Raw genomic sequence first — 21,032 nt, 5'->3', positions numbered from 1 at the left:
ACTTAAATCGTTCTTTTCTTCAAGCACTTTGCCTCTCTTGAGGATTAGATTTAATTCAAATTTTTACGGCTAAAAATATCTCGTATACCGCGAGAGGCTGTAGGTCACAATCATTTCACAGAGGAACAGATTAGTTGCTAACATTTTGAAGTGATTTTATTTCTAAAAAGACATACAGCGAATAAACTTTACGAGGTAATTACAGAGAGAAATTGCAGAAAAAGAAAGTGAGATAAAACCTAGTCATTCTTCTTCACGTCGCGACTTGCACTGTCACTTAATTTATAAATATATAAAACTAAACCTGAAAAAGAAAACGTAATGCCCGGTAAGTTGATACAAACCAAATTTCTCAAGAACAAATGGGTGCAAGGAGTAAGTTAAATAAACATCCTTAGAAGTAAAATGAACCCTTAGCTACAATCAGCCACAAAATTGATTGACACAACATGTTTGAAGAGTTCTATTTATGGGTAGAATAACACTCCCTGTTTCTAACACACTTTAAATCATTGATAAGACCCCCTTTTCCAATTCAAAGTTGGCTTAACTGAAATTCACTGAATCACGATTCAATATCTTTTTTTTAGGTGGGGGGGGGGGAAGGGGGCAAATAGGTTAACTTAAGGAGGGTAAAAGAGATAAAACTGAAGTAATAAGGGGTTGAAAAGAACTATGCATCAACAGTTTTTTTGCTGATTGTGGGTATCAGCTGTCTACTGAGTGTTTATAAACCCTTCACATCTGTTGATCCAATTTGTAATTCTCCTTTCTAGCTGCTATACATTTCAATGTAAATCAGTTATGAGAATTGGGTGCTTTAGCAAGGATGCAGCCTCTCACTGATAACATTACCAACTCTCATAACCTGATTGCTGAATATTGCATCCAAATTGAGGGGAGAGGTTACAAGTTGACAATTTCTCAGAATTATAAACACTAAGGGCTGGTTCTACAGCCTGTCTTGCTAAGGATGAGGCTGAGGACTAACAGAACTCCTTACAATAAAGTGTATTTCTCCTGCTAGTGATTTTTCACCTCTGTTATTAATTTTGATTCCACCTATTCATAGTTAATAGTTGTCTTAAATAAAATACAGGTAAAAAGTCACATGACACTTCAGGCCACTCACCTACTAAGCGCTTGCGGAAGACTGGCTATGACTGGACCATAACCAGGAGAGTTATCATACAGTTCAAACAATGGTGCCGCCACTAACTTGTAGTTACGAGGCACAGCAAAGTTAGCTGAAAAAAAAATTGAAGGGCTTTGAATTGATTTAAAGTACCTTTAATGAGAAAGAAAACAATTTGATTTTCCTGATTTCCTATGACTGCTGTGAACCTTCCACTTAGATTCATACGGAGAGTTTGCACTTTTGTGAAAACTAATTCAATTCAAGTCTACCTTTTTCTCCAAGTTGAACTAGAAAGAGTTTTCTTTGTTCTTTTGGCTTTGTTATATGAGCAGGAATATATGGATACTGCAGAGAAAAAAAATGAACATTTAAGATTATCACTTGAGTACGATACCATCAAATATTCCTTTCCAGAAATACTGAACTACATGTAGATAGAGAGGGAGTGACATGTCAAAAGACTCCTCAATTTGGGAAAAAAGAGTATTATTGTGCATGTGTACCAAATCAAATGAAGATTATTAATTTACAAAGAAAGGTGAGCGGTGATTCTCCTACATTGAGTGAATTACCTGAGGTGCTTCAAAGTTTGGTCTCCACCAGTTTCCTAAGGTGTCTTCCACAACCCAGTCTACCTCGATTCCTTGTTCAGGGCGGCCTAAGATCTGAAGAACAGGAAAATATTAAGATATACACTGTAAAAGAAATCTTTTACAGCATTAAAAATTCTTGTAAATTGATGGTAACATCAAACAATAATTATAAAATTATGTGACTTGAAACATAGTACAAGAAATTGCCAAAAACATAGAAAATAAAAACAGCACAGAGAAGCAGACCTTGAAGCAACATGATTATGCAAGGGGTCTGCAGGTGTTTTAGCAAATTCCTTAAAGATGTCTTGCCACTCACCTTGCCCCTTATCATGAATCCGGTAGGCTTTGTTACAAATGAGAGCAAGTTTGAAGGTTGTTCAAAGACCTGCTTCTCTTTGCAAATGGTGCAAAATTTATTGTGTATTTTTGCAATGAAAGAACGGCATTTCACTGCAATTTTTTAACCCAAAGCATTGCAGTCACAAACAATTATTAATAGTAATCAGTCTAAAATAATTCTTTTTTACCTCAGTCATTGATCTTTTAAGCCCATCAATTTCATCTTCCCCAGCAACAAGTTCCCCTCCAGGTCTGATAAAATATCAATTACAGTTTATTTATTCAAAAGTAGACTATTTAACACATTTTACATCATTTCAATTGTACTTTCAGATAAAAATGTATAACTGCATTTTGTGCTTGCCATATAAACCACCAACATTAAACAAGAAAGTAGTAGGTGACTTACAATTTGAAGAATGTCGTTCCTAACTGTAAAAGAAGCACATGTGGCAATCCATGTTCATGAACAATCAGTACACCTTCAACAGTCTTCCTCATTCCAAATTTTTCATATTCCTCCCTTGATATTAAAAGAAAATGAAGCCATAAATATAATACTTGGTATCAAAAAAGTACACAATTACACTAGCTATTATTGTATTGTGACCCTGAATATGTAGACTGATTTTTTCTTACCTCATTCGAGTAAATCTGGCTTGAACAGAGCTGCAAAATTTAAAATTAAAATAAAGTTTGGGAAAATATCATGGATTAACCTCTGAAAAAGTTTGCAGGTCTACATAATGTTCATGGAAGAATGACCAGGAGCTATGTGACAAGAGAGCTATATACATGTATGTATGAAAGAACATTCAAACTTTTCTACTAGTTCCTTGTGGGGTGCACTGATGTTATAGTTTAATTTCAGTTAGGGTTTAAAATTTTTCAACCAGATGGTTTTAAGGCTCTTTTTTTTACTTATTTGCATTTATCATGATAATCTAACACAAAAGAAAACTCAAATCAAACTGGTTAGAAAATGTTTAGACCAAGGAAAATTTGAACCTCCAGACTAGATCATACTTATTACCTGTCCTTTTCATACAACGCTTCTTTGGTTCCGAAAGTGTAATTCGTCAATGGATACCTGAAAAAATTAATACATAGATGTAACAGACATATAGCTAACGACAGGAACATAAACTGTATATAATCTTTCAAACTTTAAGTCTAATTACCCGCTGTGAAACTGACGTTGACAGAGGTCGGTACGGTGCACGTATCTGACATATTTTTAAAAAGAATCAAATCAGCTGCACTGTATATGATAAATATACTGCTCGGTCACCCCGACTATCGATCATCTTCAGTGTTAATCTTATTTGCTTTTAGAACGGAGAGGCCTTGTTCCCTCCATTAATCTTTCTTATTTTCGGTAGGTAAGGTACGCTCTGCTTGCTGGCATGGAAACACGACTACATAATTTGAAGTTGTTGTTACTGTCAATAATAGGTGTGTTATAAAAATAACCAACACAAAAATCAAATATATGACCTATTTAAAATCTTACAGTCGTACGGTCCGTTCCCCTGGTATTCCCTGCGGCCCCGTCATGTATTTGCCAGCATTACTAGCCGCCCGACTCCTCGGCCAACCTCGTGCGTTCGCGTTGGCCGCCATATTTATTTTCTTTCGACCCCAGACTTCTTGCGAACATTCACATACTTCCCTATCACCAAACACTTCAAGTAAATTACATGAACTATTCGCCTAAAACACTTTCACGATGGCAGCAACCTCACGAATTATTTGGGCGAGCCTTGGTCGACCTTTTGCTACCTCAAGGAGTAACTTTTCGTTAATGTGCAAAAAATGCCACTGGAAATTACGACCAATGAGTTCACAGGCCATGGTACACGTTGGAAGAAAACGACTGTTCCAGAGAAAATGGTTTTGGCTCTTATTTGGTAGCGGTGCATCTTTACTAGCGATGAACGTTTACCATAACAGACTGTGGGAGGCCAGACAGCGTAGAAGACTGCGAGTTTCACTAGAAGGGGTAGGAAGATTCTTCAGGTAAGAAAAATAATTCCCAAGATTTAGTCAAGTAAGGAATTGAAGGCTTGTATAGGCCTGACTGAATTTAACAGTTTAGGGAGAGGGGGAGGCGACTTTCTATTTTTTAATCCCAAACCCTACCCCGCCTCCTCCCATTAAAACGATTGAAAACCGAACTTCTGAATTTTTTTGTCAGCTTTGAGAGATAAATCCAAAAATTTTTTTCTTTGTCCTCACCCTACTATAAGGGTCATAATTTTATTTTAATGTTGAGTTCTTTGAAGAAAAATATTGAACCCCTCTAGGAAAAATGCCCCATCTCTTTGACAAGATGTCTCCAGATGGGTTAGAAAAGGACATAATCAGTCTATAGAATGGCTCCTGCTTATTTTCCCATGTTCTAGTAGACAATGACTGGAACTCTTTTAAATCCTTTAACCCCTAAGGATGAACAGCTTCTAATTCTCCTTACAATTTCCCCCCAGAATCACACATTAAGGTCATGAGAATAAAGAAAATAATCACAAACTAAAGAAGCTCTTGATTGTTAAACAAATTCTCCTTGTCAGCACCTTAGGATATGTATAGAGAACATTATGAAGATAATTGATTTTGATGTTAGGGTGTAAAAGTTTAATATAACAGAAGAAGCCTGAAAAAGGTTAAGAATCTCTGCAGGATTAGAACCTGTGATCTTTTGACCCTTATCAACTTTGGTATGATGCTATTGACACAGAAATTATTCTGACTGAGTGAGGACAAACACCTCAAAGAAACAGTTATACTTTACAGTGTGCATGTGTGTAGGTCTGCAGAATACTTTGATAGTAAATTAGAATCATGCATCTCTTATGTTGATCTACTTTTCTTTTTACTGATTAGGTGTTTTTATGTTGGAATGAAAATATCATTAGATTACTGGTGGACCCTGCACAACTTAGATCCTGTGAGTAGTACATTCTACCTTGTGAATTTTGTCTCATCTTAACTTCTCTTTCAAAACTGTTGGAACTTAAAAGGTAATTAAATCCTTTCTGAATAATTTTGCTTTAAATTGCTCCAGAAGCACATAATCTATGCTTCTTATTACACAAATTAACATGTTTTATCTAAATGTTGATAAGGAAGGAGAGGAATATGCCCAAGCCATTAAAGGATGTCACCAGAGAGCAGCAGACAGGATTGTGGTTGGTGCAATTGAAAATGGAGGGATTTATGTCAAGTTAGGACAAGGTCTTGCTTGCTTAAACCATATCTTGCCACGGGAGTATACAGAAACTCTACCAGTATTACAAGATAAGGTATAAGGAGAGAAATTCTGACAAACCTTCTTCAAGATATCATCACACAGAAATCCAGAATGCTAATTCTTAATGACTATTCCATTTGTTCATTTTTCTTTTTCTTTTTTTGGCCATCTCTCTGTTGATCACTATTGAAGTAATTTTTTTACATTTTCTTTATGGAAGTTTAGGTTTCCAAATCTATTATCTGGGATGTGCTCTTCTAATCAGGAAGTGTGGTATCATTTCCTACATTAACTTTTTCACAACCAGGAGTAATTGATGAATGATGCCCCCTTTTCGATGCAAATACATGAACTTTCCAAGCAGACAGATGATTAGATTAAAGAAAAATGTCAATTATTTGACATGTGACTTAACATTAAATTCTTAAAACTTGCATTACAAGATATGTACAGCAGAGAATAATAAGAATAAGTATTAAGATCATTATAAGACAGCCATTAAAAAGGGAAGGACATAGGTTAATTCTTTCTTTGATACAATTCTGTTACTCTTTTGTAGGCTCTTCGAAGGAAACATGGTGAGGTTAGTTATTCAAAATTGTTCTTATTGACAGAAGACTGTCAAACCTCTACTAGTATAGGCATTTAACCTTGGTAAGTAGCCAGATAACCCTTGTTCCCCAAACAATTCCATTAGCACTTGTGCTGAAACTTTGGTTCCCACACTTTCATTCTTTTCCAAAGTGAGCCTTAACGGCTGACTCCAATTTGACAAGTGACATGGCAAAAAGGTGATCTGGAAAACAAAATTCATCGTGCAGTTATTAATACTACATTTAATGCTCTCGATATTGAAGAACTGTTGAAAAATTTTACTTAGGTAGATGAGTTATTTCTTGAGGACTTTGGCAAGAAAGCTGATGATTTATTTCTGAAGTTTGATCACAACCCCATAGCTGCCGCAAGTCTGGCACAGGTGCACAGAGCTGTTACACATGATGGGAGAGAGGTGGCTGTGAAGGTAGGCAATAATTATTGTTATTACCACCTGACTGGCCACTCTGTTTGGTGTGCTTTGGTTATTTTGTGCATATTAGAAATTTTCTAATTGAGTTTTGAAAGTAATCCGGAATTGTGATTGGTTGAAAAAAGAATCATGCCCCTCTTGCAACCAATTGGATGCAAAACTAGTTGTAATAGCTGCTTAACTGATCACGTTTTCTTGAGCTTGAGCCTGACAGCCAGCATGTTTACCTACTGCCTTGTTTTGTGCATGTTATTCATAGGGGTATCCGACCATGCCTTTTCAATTATGATTTTTGTGTTTGATAGATTCAATACATTGACCTTCTGGACAGATATGATGGAGATCTATGGACATTAAAACGCTTACTTCAAGTGATTGCATGGATGCATCCTTCTTTTGAGTTTGCTTGGGTTTTAGACGTAAGTTCTGAGGGTGATAGAAAACATATAACAACTTATGGCTGAAAACCTGGTACAGATTAATTGCCGATCTCCTTGTTTATTCATTGCATCAAAAGAAGGTTAATACCAAAAAAGCAATACTGCTTGAATAGTTGATTCATTTGTTGAAAGATATTTTCGTCTTGTTACGAGCAAAAGACAAAGAAGAAGTCTAAGTTCTCATGAGGAAACGAACCACAGGCCTTCAGGTTCCATGCTTTGGTGCTTTAGAACTCGATGGCGAGTCCTGATGACCCAATGCTGTGAAACCTTATTGAACTTGGTGATGATAGTTTCCTATTTAACGACATGCAGGACATTCAGGCGACTTTAAGGCAGGAGCTTGATTTTGTACACGAAGGTCACAATGGGGAAAGATGCGCAGATGAACTGAAGCATCTCAGTTATGTTTATGTGCCTAAAATACACTGGGATCTTACTACCAAGGTAAGAGTCGTCACTGGGTAGGATAAAAAACAATTCTTTAGGCTTTCAACAACACTCGGTGGTCAAATGTTCACTTCCGGCTAGGAATGTACGTTTTTAACAGTTTGGTGGTGGGGAGGAGGGGGTTCTCAAAGTTCACTCGAAACGGTTGTTGCACCCTCTTTCCAGTTGCCGTAAGTTCTACAGTATTCGCGACTTAGTGGTAACATTTTGGTCAAGTCCTTGTGCTTGATTACGATATAGGGTTACTCAATCTATTTATCTTTGTTACTATTTGAGAGAAACGTGAAATTTATGCAAATAAGGGAAGTAGATCTTTTGATGGGATTAACGTGGCTGATCAGTTTTAATAAGAATGGTTGTCAGCACCAAGGGTAGTTGGTTCTTGGACTGGTTCTTGGTTCCTTTGACATACAGTCCGGTCTACGTGGCGAGTCAGGCAAAGAACTGCACTATCGTGCGGAGGTTGAGAGTACAAGTCTTAACTAGTCAAGGAACATATGTTGCCCTGAAAGTAGTTTTTCGGATGAGGACAAAACACCGAAAACCTCGTCTCCCGCATCTTCACTTCTATGGTCAGCAGGAAACACGAAAGGGTCACTCTCTCCTCGCGAAGATTAGAACACGAAGCTACGATTTTTCCATTCGGGTTTCAGGAGCAACACTGTAAACTGTTGTAGGAAATACGTTCCTGAAATCTCCTTGTGATTGTCTTTCAGCGTGTGTTGACCGCAGAGTATGTGGATGCCTGTAAAGTGGATGACGTCGAAGATCTTAGACGCAGAGGACTGGACGTGGCTGATGTAAGTTTGCAATACTATATACCTAGTCACGAACTACAGGGTTGAAAAGTTTTGAGGCAAATATCGCGAAAGGCTAAAAGCCGTTTTACCGGACTTTGGAGGAGAAAAGTAAACCCTGTTCATCTTAACTCTTGGGCCTTGAGATCTTAGCCTGTCCCAATACCAAGAACGTTTGCTTGGAAATTGATCAGTTTGGAGTTTGAGAATTTCATTGTGTCTTTTGTGATAGATAGATATAGAAAAACTGTTTTACTGTCTCATTCACGATTCTAAGGTTGACGAGAAAATGATCAAAGCGTTTGGCGAGCAGTTGTTTCGTAGCGGTTTTATTCACGGCGATCCTCATCCCGCAAATGGTAAGTGATTTTACCATACACGATAAGGAATAAAGTTAAGTGATACGAGCCCTCTCATATCGTGGGCTTATTCCTGTTTCTCTATCATGAAGTAACGTGGGGTATCGCTGGTATTATTCCTGGACGGGATGATAGTGTCCCCCTCCCCCCCCCCCCTTTTTCCATGACATGTCAAGTTTTCACAACAGTTTCCACTCGTAAGAAGAGAGAGGCACTGTTGAGAGCAAAGTGTGTTGCCTTAGAACTCAACAAAATAGGCCGGTCAGGGCACACAATCGGACCCTTTGCACATAACATTTGAGAAACTTTCCTAGGGTGAGCTCATTTGTTCTCATTTACCAAATCTTCATCCTGGATGTCACTCCCCTTTCCCTGGACAGCATACATACCCCAAAGCTAAATTAACGATGTTTGATCCATTGTAAAAGAATGGGCCACCCAGCAAAGCAAGCAGCAAGGAAAACCTGTGCGATCGGAATATATCAAAGGCTGTAGACCTCGATGAAAACTCGCAATCCTGTTGGTTTTCTGCAGCGTGGTCCGATATTGATCAAGAAACATTCACAAGCTGTTTTATTTCTACCCAATATTTTATCTAACCCTTAAATTACTAAGAGTGACTAACATCTAATTTCTCCTTACAATATCACCCCTGAATGAAACTTTAAGGTCATGGCGTAAAAGGAAATCATCATCAACCGTAGAAGCTCTTGATTGTTGGACAAATTCTCCCCGTCAGCACCTCAGGAAATGTAAAGGGACCAGTATGGAGAAAGCGCATACTGATATTCTGGTGAAAGGGATAACCATCCATCTATAACTGATTCCCGTTCTCTTTTCTGTTGAAGTTCTCGTTAGGAAAGGCAAAGATGGGAAAGCTGAAATAGTCATCATTGACCACGGGCTTTACGAAACTCTCCAGCAAAAGTAAGCAATTATCTTCTTTTTTTTTGGTGTTTGTTGGAAAGGAGTGGAGCTTGAAGACAACCTGTCTCTTTTCGAGCGGCAAGCAAATGAGGTGCGTTAGGGCGGGGAAAGATGATAGAGCCTCCAGGATAATTCTCACTTACTGATACTAGTCAATTAAAAGATTCCATTGTGCATCGATGCCCCCCCTCTTACATTGTCAGCGGTAGATGCATTGTGAGTGCAGTTGGTCAAGAGTCGAAAATGCTGGAATTAGGATGTGCGACGAAATTAGCAGACACTATGTCTACAATTGTTTTTGATAATTGTAATTCTCATTGTCGACCGTTAAGCTAATGATATAAATAAGCTAGAAAAAAAGCGCAGAAAAACTAATTTGGCCCTCAGCTATTGGCTCAATACGTTTATGCAAGATCTCTTAATTTATCATAATACGTTTTAGAATATGACTTTGATTGCCCTCAGCTATTGGTTCAATACGTTTATGCAAGATCTCTTAATTTATCATAATACGTTTTAGAATATGACTTTTTTTGCCCTTAGCTATTGGCTCAATACGTTTATCAAGATCTCTTAATTTGTCATAATACGTTTTAGAATATGACTTTGTTTTCAAATTTTTTCCAGAGACAGGGTAGCCTTGTGTCAACTGTGGAAGTCCATCATACTCAATGATCAGAAGCAGATGCAATATTTTAGTAAACAACTCGGAGTTGATGGTAAATTTACACGTCTGATTTTAGTCTCCAAAAACGTGATGTATACAAAGTGGTACGGGATTTTGTCTTCTTCTAAATAAAAACTCGGCTGTAGCTTTTTTTTTTTATTGTGTAAATTTATGCACCAACTGTTCCTTTATTCTTCCTATGAAAAACCGTAGAAACCTCGCTCACGGTAGAGTGTCTGTGTCTGTGGCTCAGTGGTAGAGCATCGAAGCGCAAATCCGAAGGTCTGAGATTCGATTCCTCATGGGGACTCAGAATTTTTTCTTTGCCCTACGCTCGTGACAAGACCAAAAAACATCTTTCTTAATTCTTTACCGAGCTCAAAACTTACCATCTCTACTATTTCTATCTAAAAACATTACGCTATCCACATTGCTGATCCTAGCAGTATGCAGGACCCGTGTCATATGAACTTCGTAATAGACCTCGCTCACCGTAGTGTCTGTGGCTCAGTGGTAGAGCATCGGAGCGCAAATTCGAAGGTCTGAGGTTCGATTCCTCATGGGGACTCACAATTTTTTCTTTGTCCTACGCTCGTGACAAGACCAAAAAACATCTTTCTTAATTCTTTACCGAGCTCAAAACTCACCATCTCTACTATTTCTATCTAAAAAGAAAGTACCTAGTATTTCGTGTTAGTCGTGGTAGTAATGAAGGATATGATATATCCAAAACAAATGTCACAGAATTCAATCTCGTCATATCAACTATTCCCGTCTTTGCTAGTTATATCACGCTCTGCATTATGCGCAGTTTTTTGAGTCTGGTCGAGAGAACTTCAAAAGGAAAAGCCAGTTTAAACAATAAGCACGTAACTTGTGATTTGTTGTCTTCAATTGAATTAGGAAGCAATTATCACCCTCAGTCGGAATACGGTCTGATGTTGGTTGAGCATCACACGATGCCTCGTATGATTTCACTGGATGATTGTTTTGATAATATGAGCATTGAGCAGAATGTAAAGCAACCCATTAGGGTCAACCTTACGAGTAACAAGATGAGGTTAAATCCTGACAGGGTTTACCTTATCAAGAGTAAGTTTAAAAAGTAGGTATTATGAAGCATGTGTTCATTTTAAATGTCGTTTTATCTTCCAGATTTTGAGAATTTTTGTCAGATTCTTCTTCAACGTCCGTTCGCTTGGGGAAGCGCTGGAATGCTGTTTACTTCAAGAGTAACAGAAGAGGATTTGACTATCATGACAAAACTCGCTCAAGGACACTTCGAGAAAGTGATAATCATTCTTAAACAGCTTCCACGGAGCATGCTGCTTGTGTTCAGGTGTGGATAGTGTTATTTCACTTCGAAATAGTTTATTCTTGCCGCAGATTTTTTTTGCACGTTTTCCTGTTAAGTGGCACCATTCTTTAGCATTCTTTAGCCAAGTTCACCTATTTTTAATTTCCTTTGTTGACTTTTTTATGTATTTTTACCGTAGCAAACTGTCATAATTTGTAGATTTCCTTCAATTAAACAGCCCGAAAAGCAAATCCTAAAATTGTTGCGCAGCTTGTAGAGTCGTGGACGTTGAACAGAGGAAAATACTCGGAGCCCTAGATTAGGGTCGAAGCCCCACCCCCTCCTCCCTCCTCCCTTTCAACAACCGATGGGATGCTTTAGAGATTCGAGCTTTTTCCTGTAGAACTACATTCTATATCCTTTCCTTTCCTCTCCTCCCTCCCCTCTCCCCCAGCCTACCGCTGATGAAAAATTGCTTCGTGTTCAACCTTGTACTATCTCATTTTTTTTTAGGAACTTAAACACAGTTCGACACATTAATCAGGAACTAGGAGAGCCAGTGGATAGATTTGTTCTCATGGCTAGATGGTTTGTGAAAAAATATTCGTATTCCGTGGTCTTCCTTCTGTTTAGTTTTACTTTTTTCACGGTTTTTGATTGTTTTTATCGAAATAGTTCGAAGGGGAGAAAAGAGGTTTTCAGTATAAATATAGGTCCAGTTTTGGAAAATTTTAAAAGTTTCCACGGTAGCGACTGGTTTAGACGTCAATTTTTTTTACCTTTTCTTGCAGCGCCATCGCGGGAATTCACGGCCATATAAAGCATAGAAGTCTATGGTCGAAGATGAAGACAATCTTTGAATCATACGTCCTCGATGTGAAAATAAGGTAATTATGTTTTCCAAATAAGTGGGAAGTTCTTCCCAGTGCTACCGCTTGAGATAAGTTTTCTTGTCGTTCTCATCATATATTCCATGTAGAATTTTTATGGTTCGCAGAACGAGTTATCATCGCATAGTGAGGCCGCCAGTTCCAACGACGTTTCTACCTTCCCTGTCCTTAAAGTGTTCTGACTTCCGGTTCTCTGTTACGACTCTACTTCCGATTATTTTACATCCAGTCATTGGATGATACTGCTACATCATATCCGACCATACGTTTTACGACTGGAATTTCATAGTTATTAAAAAAACACAAACACAAGAACCAGCTAGTAGGCTAAACGGACGGCGGTAAGAGGTTTTATATGCGGAGAGACACCGCCGGTAATCGGCTTTCATGGAATCCGCGCTGACCCTTAAGAATGACGACCATTTAGTTTCTCCTCATATTATTGACCCTGAATCAAACATTAAGGTCATGAGAAGAAAGGAAATGATCACCAACTGAAGAAGCTCTTGATTGTTAAACAAATTCTCCCTGTCATCATCTTAGGAAATGTAAGGAGAGCAGTATGGAGAATATGCATCCTGATGTTAGGGTGTAAAGGGTGAAAGGAAGGTGAATCGTTTGAGCCTGTCACTAACAAATTTCTTGTTGTCCATAGAGCCATGAGTTTCAGAGCGTGGATGGTGGAAAGCTACCTGCAGATTCTTCAGTATCTGGGGCGTGCACCCAAGGATATGGACAAACTCACGTCTAAATTAAAAACCTTACACGAGTTGGACGCCATAGCCGCAGAACGAGCCAAAAGAATGGTCTCGGTTTCTTGATTTCGTTCCCCATCACATTCAAATTGTGAAAAATCGAAAACTTTTTATGTATCAAAGATTTTAATCATTTATAAGTAAATAATGCTGTTATGATCCCTCTTTTAGCCTGCTAACCAATGACTACAAGTGATCCAATACGCCACTTTTGATATATCAAGATTCTAACATGGCTCTGAGGCAAGGGGGAATAAAACGAAAGAAATCTCACCTGCTTATCCTTACATTTGGTATTTCTACAAACTCAGTTTGTAACATAATCACCTGATGAGCCATATCTAAAAAATGAACCTTGGGCGTGACAGGGTGTTCTTATTATTAAAAGTGCAATATGTTTATCAATAAAAGTGCAAGGTATTTACTTCAAGAAAAGCTTAGAAAATGCAAATAAAAGCAATATATGAAGCATTTAGAATCATCAACATTACGTCACCGCATTCCAGAGTACACCACAACTTGAAATGTTTGTCTTCTGATAACGTTATTTAGAGCCGGTCAAAGTAGTTGTTTGGGGATTCGTTATAGAAATCAAAGGGAACTAGAACTGAATTAGCCACTGGGTTTACTCTTCTGATATTGACTTTGAAAAAATGAAGGCTGTGTGATAGCTTTGTGTTCCGTCAAGTGAAAATACGAGTCAAAAATTTAAACAATCAAAACTTTTATAACCGAAATAGGAAGAATATAGGATGGCCATGATGACACAAGCCATTGAGATTCGAGGGTAACTCTTGTGAATTCCTCAGACCCACCTAAACATTTTATGGAGACTGGGTCTTTTCAGCCGCTGCTACCGGGTTATGAAATGTCTCACCCATAAACCTTAAATTGAGTTCATTAGTTTCTGTTTTTCGAGAAAAGATTAAAGACACATTTTTTCAGAGCTACTTATGATTAACTGTCAATTTCCAACTATGATAAGGAGCTTTTTGTATGTACCGCCAAATAGATTAAGTCATGATCATTATTATTATTATTATTATTATTATTATTATTATTATTATCATCATTATTATTTTTATTATTATTATCATTATTATTTTTATTATTATTACCATTATTGGTTTACTGGCCGATTCTACAGAACCAATTATTCCTATTTTGAAAAGCGCACAAAGAAGCAAGAAAAACCCTGAACAACGTTTCGCTAAGCTCTAATTTAAGAGTAATTATGTAATGCTGAATATATTTGATCGAGACACTCATTTTTTTGTTAAGTTGGTACTGTTTGATTGTTTTATCAGAAACGTGACAGTTCAGAAATCCACTGGTCTTATTTTCATCTCGGTTCTCTTGAGGGAGTATTTATAACCCTTCCAGTCTTTCCAGTTCACTCCATTGGCAGAGGTGAAGTGACTGCCATGAAGATACAAGCCATTGAGATTTGAGTCGTGACACTCCTTGTACCACCAGGCTCCTTTGTAGTTTATGGCGCAGTTGTGACCCCCATAATTGTCATTATCTCTGGTGGTGAATGGCATACTGCGATGGTAAGCAAGAGAGTCACCAGAATTTCCTGACAAAATGAGCAGCAGGATGAGTATTACGTTTGACCAACAATGAGCTCGTCGTATAGTAGAACAAATCTTGAATTGTCAGATAAGTATGATTTAACAATGATAATATGGATGAAAAGCATTCTTAGTAATATCTATGATTCATGTCGAAGATTCTAGGGATTGTATTACTGAATATGATAATGCAAATAAATATGTTTGTCGAGACACCCATCAGAGTTGGATTAGTTCGTCAGGTTAACCGCGTATGATCCACCGGCGAATACCTTTGGACTAACCAACGTCCCGTATGTGCTGTCCAGGATTGCATATCGATGAGCTGAGGTTACTTTTTTGTCTTCCAAAGCTATTGAATTATATTAAAGAGTTTAAGCATATTTACATTACTTAGCTCTCTCCTCCTCCCCTCCCCCCCCCCCCCCCACTTCTTATAATGACTAGAATATAGGAGACGAAATGACAGTTCTACCTGAATACGAACCAAGGATCAGCTTGTACTTGTCTTTCTCACTCATAACACCAAACAAGTTATACTCAGCATAAGCTGTGTTTCCTTCAAAGTCTTCCAAATCCACACGCAGCGTGTTATTATTATCGGAGGTCAAGCGGTGAATTTTGTCCAGTCCGAGCCAAAACTCACCACACAGGTCACCAAAGCCACATTTGTAGTCGTTCCAGTAGCGGTAGAAATCAACCGAGCCGTCCAGTCTCTTCTGGAACACAGTCCATCCTCCACCGTCCGTTGTTTGGTCACAGAATACATCAAAGGCAGGCAAATTATCAGGTTTAATGGCGTAGACACCGTCAGCTGGCTTACCCGCGGATTTGTAGATTTCTGCGCAGTTTCTTTTGACTGAAAATAAGGTTAAAAAAAACAACAACAAAACAACACGCTTACTTTAAATTGTTTGGATCTTGAGTGCTTTTTGTTTGCTTTCCTGGCTATTGCTCTGACTGATAAAACTTGATCCTGAACATTAATCAAAGTGCTCTGTGAGCAAACTCGTGAATTGACACATGATTTTTTAGATTATGTTTAATGTTATCTGGTTTAGGGAATTTTGTGGTTGATTGTCATATCTAGAGTACGAGCAGTAGTTCAGTGTTCGCTAATGTAGCAAAGAAACAAAGTAACGTTGGGATAAGAAGGCATTACAATTGAAATGATCATGCTATTACATTTGACAAGGTGGATGATGTCATGTGTTTTAAACGTCTATCATTTTTGTTTCTGGTTCAAAAGAAAAGGTTGGAAGTAAATGTGGGTGAAAAGTGAAATTTACTGTCTTTCGTTGTAAATATTAGAAAATCAAGGCAATACTGTCTTAATGAAAACATTAACGATTCCCTCTTTATCAAATGAGACAAACTGGAACGAGTTTTGAGTGATATAACTAAGCCGAGCCTGCCACCGTCATTTTGGATCTCCGCCTGGGTAGATTTAGGTCACGTGCTAGGCAACGTATGATCAATAACAAGATAGAATTTCATTTCAGGCCTATTTATCAATTTTGTGGTGTGTAACTTTCGCATTTTAGTACGTTGTTTGTATGTTGAATCTTCAAATTGTCTTGAAACTTAAAAGAAAATTGTTCTTTAAAAATCCACTGAAAATCGGTAGCTAAAATTGTTTGTTTAGGTGTTATCTGATTTTCGTGTTAACTTGTTATTTCGTCAGTCGCCGGCATCTTTTGTTGCTTCTCACAGGAAAAACACACGCGACGAAACGTAATGATCAATTTTGTCCTCAATCTCACGCTATAACAGAAAAAGCTTTTGAACATCTGTAAACTCCGAGCGCTTCGCAGTAAGTAATATTTTCAATGAATCTTCGGATTGTTTTCAAGTTCAAGGACTGTAAATTACAATTTTATGAAAAACGAAGGTTGTTCTGTTATTTCAGTGTGAATCCTTGCATGCCTGCCAGTCGCTGGCGCCGCTTGTTGAAACTAAAACGAAAAAAAAAACTCTTTTAAGATTATCATTGACTTCTTTTTCACCCCACCACTATTCTTAGCAACAAAGGTCGCCATTTCGTCTGTTTATTGCTCGCCAAAAACTATAAAATGCACTCAAAAGCCTAAAATCTAAAAAAAGTTTACAGGAATCGACCAATCGAGCGAGCGAGCGAGCGAGCGAATGCCATTCCCCACATCGTATCTATAACTCGCTCTTGCTCATGCGCGCAATTCACGAGTTAAAAAGTACCATTTCTTCTTCCTTAATATCTACCAGCTATATTCATTTAAAGTGACCGTACGTGGCTTTTCCTTTTTAGCTTTCATTCAGTGATTAATATTTTGTTCTTGAAGTCAATTTTGAAACTTTAGTGAGTAACTCCTCGCATACTACACGAGAGATTGGTCTACACAATCCAACCATTTTACCTTCAGCTTGGCAGGTTTCTCCAGTGAATTTTTCCTGACAGACACAACGAAATCCTTTATTGGTGAATCCAGCTTGACAGGTGCCATTGTTTAAGCATGGGCTGCTGCTGCATAGATTCTGTTGACAAAACAAAGTAAGCTAAAGTGCAGATCTTCCTTATGTTATGTCGTTAGCCTAAGAAAACGAAACAATCTCTTCTGGCACCGTAGTTTCGTAAGAATGTGAAATGTTACCTCGATTGCAAGATATGTGTAACCCGGATTTTTCACGAGAAGAAATGGAGCATGGTTTTCCTCTGTGGCGTTATTCAACTCGCATTTTTGGTTTCCTCCTGCAACAGGTCCAATATTGATGGACACACAGTTAGGCTCCATATAACACATTACTCTGCAACTTCCTTCGTTGGGCACGTCTACACTTTTGATCGCGTGATTTTTCATGGTCATGTTTGGTATTGGATGCTTGAAAATGATGTTTCGACAATCATCGTCTGCGGTAGGCAAAACAAATATATCGTTTAGTTTCCTCTCACTCGAGGTACTTTTTTATTTTCACCCATGAAAAAGGCACATTAGACCACTTTCTTTCAAAACTTTACTGCACGAGAACCCTGACGAATTTTCTCTAAAGGTGATCGTCATCTCTTGAAATTAAACTTAACAAAAATCAATCTTTGATTGTGAATTATCGCGCGGAAAGAAAATATTAAGGAAAATATCAAGAATATTTTCACAGCGTTCATTACCACACCACGATATCTGTGAATCGTTTGCTTAAATTCATCATTTTGAACCATTGATGCGCATGTGATGGGGTCTTTTTGAAATTTGGCTTTTTTTGCATCGTCTTTTCCATAATAGTAGACATAATAGTTAGATAAAGATTGTCTCCTTAAAGATTATTACTTTGATCAGCAGGTAGCATATGTAGTTCGTGTAACGGTTTTGAGGAAACGACACCAGAAAGATAAAACGCAAGAAATTCAAAAAGGGATTTATACTCACCTGTGCAACAGAAACATGGTAGGAGAATAATTCCATGGAAGATATAGAGAATATTAATGATCGGTTGAATAGAAAACTTGAACTGCATCGCTATAAATAAATAATTGTAAATCCAAGGTAAAAATATGATAGTGAGCGCCCCAAAATATAAATCGTTCTGTTTTCCTATAAATTTGAATGTAGACAAATGTAAGACAGGTGTTCGGCATTTATTTGTCAGCTTTGTCTACTTAAAGGGATTCTTAACTTGCACAACATCTCGAAGACAAATACTTCGTTCAATCATGTAACTGTTCTAAAACACGTTTTTATGCTAACAGGCTTGTTTCATCCCTTGCACAAAAAAAAACTTAGTTTGAATTTCTTCATGTTAAATATTCATTTTCGAAGATGTGTTAACGGCTGCAAAAGGCGCAAAAAAGGGAAAATTATAGACCGCCGTAACGCAATTTATCTGTATTGGAGTATGTTAAAATTCTTACTCTACCTTGTTAATTTTATCTTATTCTGATAAGCCATAATATTTTCAAAAGCATCGGAAAAAAACGGAATAGAGTACATCACACTTATTGGAGGTGACAGGCGTTTATCAATATGTTGTATTCCGCCTGTTTAACTTTGAACTTGCGGCATTCAAGTTTAAGAGCGAGAAACAAATTTTTGCAGACTTGCTACCGACAAAGATGTCAGATCACTCACAAATACAAACTTTCACAATTTATCCTTTTTCATCTCAAAGCATTCTCCAATACGATAGAACAGCATTGCACATTATTGAAATGAAAATTAACTTTGTAGCAACCTTAAGATAGAGAGGCCTAAGTTTTTTATGGCTCGTTTTGTTAATGATAGTCGAGCATGGTAGTTAGCATTAATTAAACATCACCCGGTTTTATCTTAGTTAGACTGGTCGCAAGCATTCTGAATTTCGGATGGTATTTGAGAGCTTCAACCTATAAAAAAACAAATTTGTAACGACCTTGACAGAATGTGAAACATCCTGTGGCTGAATTGACAGAATTTTTTCACAAAAGTTTTCTCGATCATTTCTGCTATCAGCGCAATTGGTCTGAGCAAGAAAGGCTTGGTCCAAGATATATAGATAAGTAGCTCACAGAGATATTTCTTACCTTCTGAGCGAAAAAGTGTTTTTCGCACTTGGTTTTGTTCCTGAGATTATCAATAGTGAAAACTTTATGGTGTCGTGCTTTCCTTTAATTTATAGAACTGTTTGAGCTTCTGTAACTATGGTTACAAAACAAAATTGTTGCTCTATACGCCACAGCCATTCTTCCTGTCCAGCTGTTCTAATTGTTGTTAGTCATCAGCTCATAGCTTTTGTGTTTAAATTTAAATGACTGATCTCACATCTCAGCACTGGATATGACAGTCAACGAAATACTTCAATGAAAAACAGAGAATGTTTTGAAAAACCTTTTATGGCAAGTCTAACTCTTAAACAAAGCTGCAAATTATTTGGTCAAAACACTTTCAGCGGGACATGTAAGAAGTTTTAGAACTACAAAATGTTTTCCTATTTTCCCTGGAGGTAACTAAGGTGTTATGATCAGTTTTATGTCTTTCAAATAAAAATTTATGAAAATATAAATTTTTAGAACCACACAACATGTCGCATTTTCCTCCGGTGTTAACTGCGGTGTTATATATTTGGTTATATTTTTTCCAATTTAGAGAGTATCTTGCAAAAAATGCTCTCGACAAATTAAAAATTACCCGATAAGTTAGACAGAAGCAACAGTACTGTACAATAATTTGTATCCCTAAAGAGTTTGAGCGGCTTTTCGCAGTGTTGTAAGAGATAATTTTGTTTACGCTGAATGTTGAAGCCGGAAACCTTGGTTTTCCTAGGAAAGCAGTTTCTTGGCTCCGCCTACACCGTGGATAAATCGATGCACTTGTGATGTGTCTGAGAATTCTAATTAATTAGCTGATCATATGAAATTGCCGTGAATTGTTACATTTTCAAAAATAGGACGTACGCGAGCAAATTCTAACTATAAAGTATGGACGCGTAATGACCAAAACAAAACGATCGAAATGAAACGAACCTTACGACCAAAAAAGTATACAGAAAATAACAGTCAGTAGTAATAAAATGAATGCCCTTATGGTCTTCTCCTGATCTACTTCACGGGGAAATTCAGTTATCTCTTGATTGCCATCGACTTGGCTTTAGGCTTCGAGGGAACCTTAATTAAAAAAAACAATCAATAAAAGAGTCACGGACATAGACGTTGTCAATGAATACCGTAATCTGTTTCTTCCTCTCCTTTCTGTATACGCTTCGGTATTCAATGAGGCTGGCGTTCCGAACTGGAGACTACGTGTTAGTGTCAAATTGTAGTTTCAGCTGCTCGCGTGGTGGAAAAAAGTTAAGTTTCGTGAGACGGCCTTGATATGTAAAATCCTTAAATGCGAGAGAATATCTAAAGTGAAGTCTACATTTTCCGCGACTTTTCATCGTCCACTCGTCTGAATCACTGCAGTGGTTTTGTTTTAGTCGTAACGGTCATTACCTTTTGGTAGTTTCGTTTTGCTGTTTCAAGTTTTAGCACATGCCGAAATTATTAACGACGTCATCACAAATTCAACATTTTGAGTCAATATCTGTCCGCTTACAAAAGTGATCCTAACAGAAAGTGCTCACAAACTTGGGGAAAATGGCGATAAAATGCAAGGGAAACATGTCGACTTTGAGGTTTTTTTTACTCAGGAAGCCATAGGCCAGAGTGATGATAAAATATACGGTGTTACAGAGAATGTGATATACTGTTACAAGTAAGCGCTGTACGATACTTCTCATCGTGCGCGAAAACCCAATTTGCGGTCTTGTACTCTTGTCAAAACAGACTGTTATTAACGACAAGATAACTTAGTTCTATCAACTGTGTTGAAAATGCAAATTGGTCCCCGTAAAGGGTTTCTAGGATTACCGTTTCGAACGGCCCTCAACAGAGCGTTATTGATGACATCATTTTCATGTCGATCGACGTAACTCCTGTACATGCAAAAATGGACCAGTACAAACTAAATATTACATAAAATTATAAAGTAGGCCCCAGTAACTCGCTGTTCGTTTTGTCAATGAAACCCTCCCACCTAACTTT

The 21,032-nt window shown here is 37.6% G+C and overlaps 3 protein-coding genes across 4 annotated transcripts; 1 reads left to right on the top strand and 2 right to left on the bottom strand.

Annotated features, from left to right (window-relative positions):
• Positions 1-138: 138 nt before the first annotated feature.
• Positions 139-3,893, bottom strand: LOC113665735 (cleavage and polyadenylation specificity factor subunit 5). The gene is made up of 9 exons (XM_027181456.2): positions 3,587-3,893; positions 3,107-3,163; positions 2,713-2,742; positions 2,483-2,596; positions 2,262-2,325; positions 1,711-1,803; positions 1,408-1,483; positions 1,133-1,247; positions 139-304 (listed from the first exon to the last, which is right to left on the bottom strand). The coding sequence occupies exons 1-9, from the start codon at positions 3,694-3,696 to the stop codon at positions 283-285; spliced, it is 681 nt and encodes a 226-aa protein (XP_027037257.1). The 5' UTR covers positions 3,697-3,893; the 3' UTR covers positions 139-282.
• LOC113665729 (putative aarF domain-containing protein kinase 5) lies at positions 3,737-13,414 on the top strand. The gene is made up of 15 exons (XM_027181451.2): positions 3,737-4,092; positions 4,957-5,020; positions 5,199-5,375; positions 5,883-5,906; positions 6,204-6,344; positions 6,656-6,769; positions 7,106-7,237; positions 7,957-8,040; positions 8,315-8,396; positions 9,245-9,323; positions 9,951-10,042; positions 11,146-11,329; positions 11,801-11,875; positions 12,079-12,174; positions 12,833-13,414. The coding sequence occupies exons 1-15, from the start codon at positions 3,803-3,805 to the stop codon at positions 12,996-12,998; spliced, it is 1,800 nt and encodes a 599-aa protein (XP_027037252.2). The 5' UTR covers positions 3,737-3,802; the 3' UTR covers positions 12,999-13,414.
• On the bottom strand, positions 13,388-19,253 carry LOC149047806 (microfibril-associated glycoprotein 4-like). 2 transcript variants are annotated; one of them, XM_089202043.1, is made up of 7 exons: positions 19,035-19,253; positions 18,791-18,857; positions 17,905-17,994; positions 17,134-17,390; positions 16,900-17,017; positions 14,982-15,365; positions 13,388-14,511 (listed from the first exon to the last, which is right to left on the bottom strand). In XM_089202043.1, the coding sequence occupies exons 2-7, from the start codon at positions 18,822-18,824 to the stop codon at positions 14,252-14,254; spliced, it is 1,143 nt and encodes a 380-aa protein (XP_089058169.1). In that variant the 5' UTR covers positions 18,825-18,857; positions 19,035-19,253; the 3' UTR covers positions 13,388-14,251. The 2 variants fall into 2 exon arrangements, with proteins under 2 accessions (XP_089058169.1, XP_089058170.1); XM_089202044.1 differs by lacking the exon at positions 18,791-18,857 and having other exon boundaries at positions 19,035-19,252.
• Between the last annotated feature and the right edge of the window lie 1,779 nt (positions 19,254-21,032).

Source organism: Pocillopora damicornis, chromosome 3 (genome assembly GCF_964200805.1).
Source record: "Pocillopora damicornis chromosome 3, jaPocDami1.2, whole genome shotgun sequence".
Lineage (NCBI taxonomy): Eukaryota > Metazoa > Cnidaria > Anthozoa > Scleractinia > Pocilloporidae > Pocillopora > Pocillopora damicornis.
This window is presented reverse-complemented; position numbering and strand designations above follow the sequence as displayed.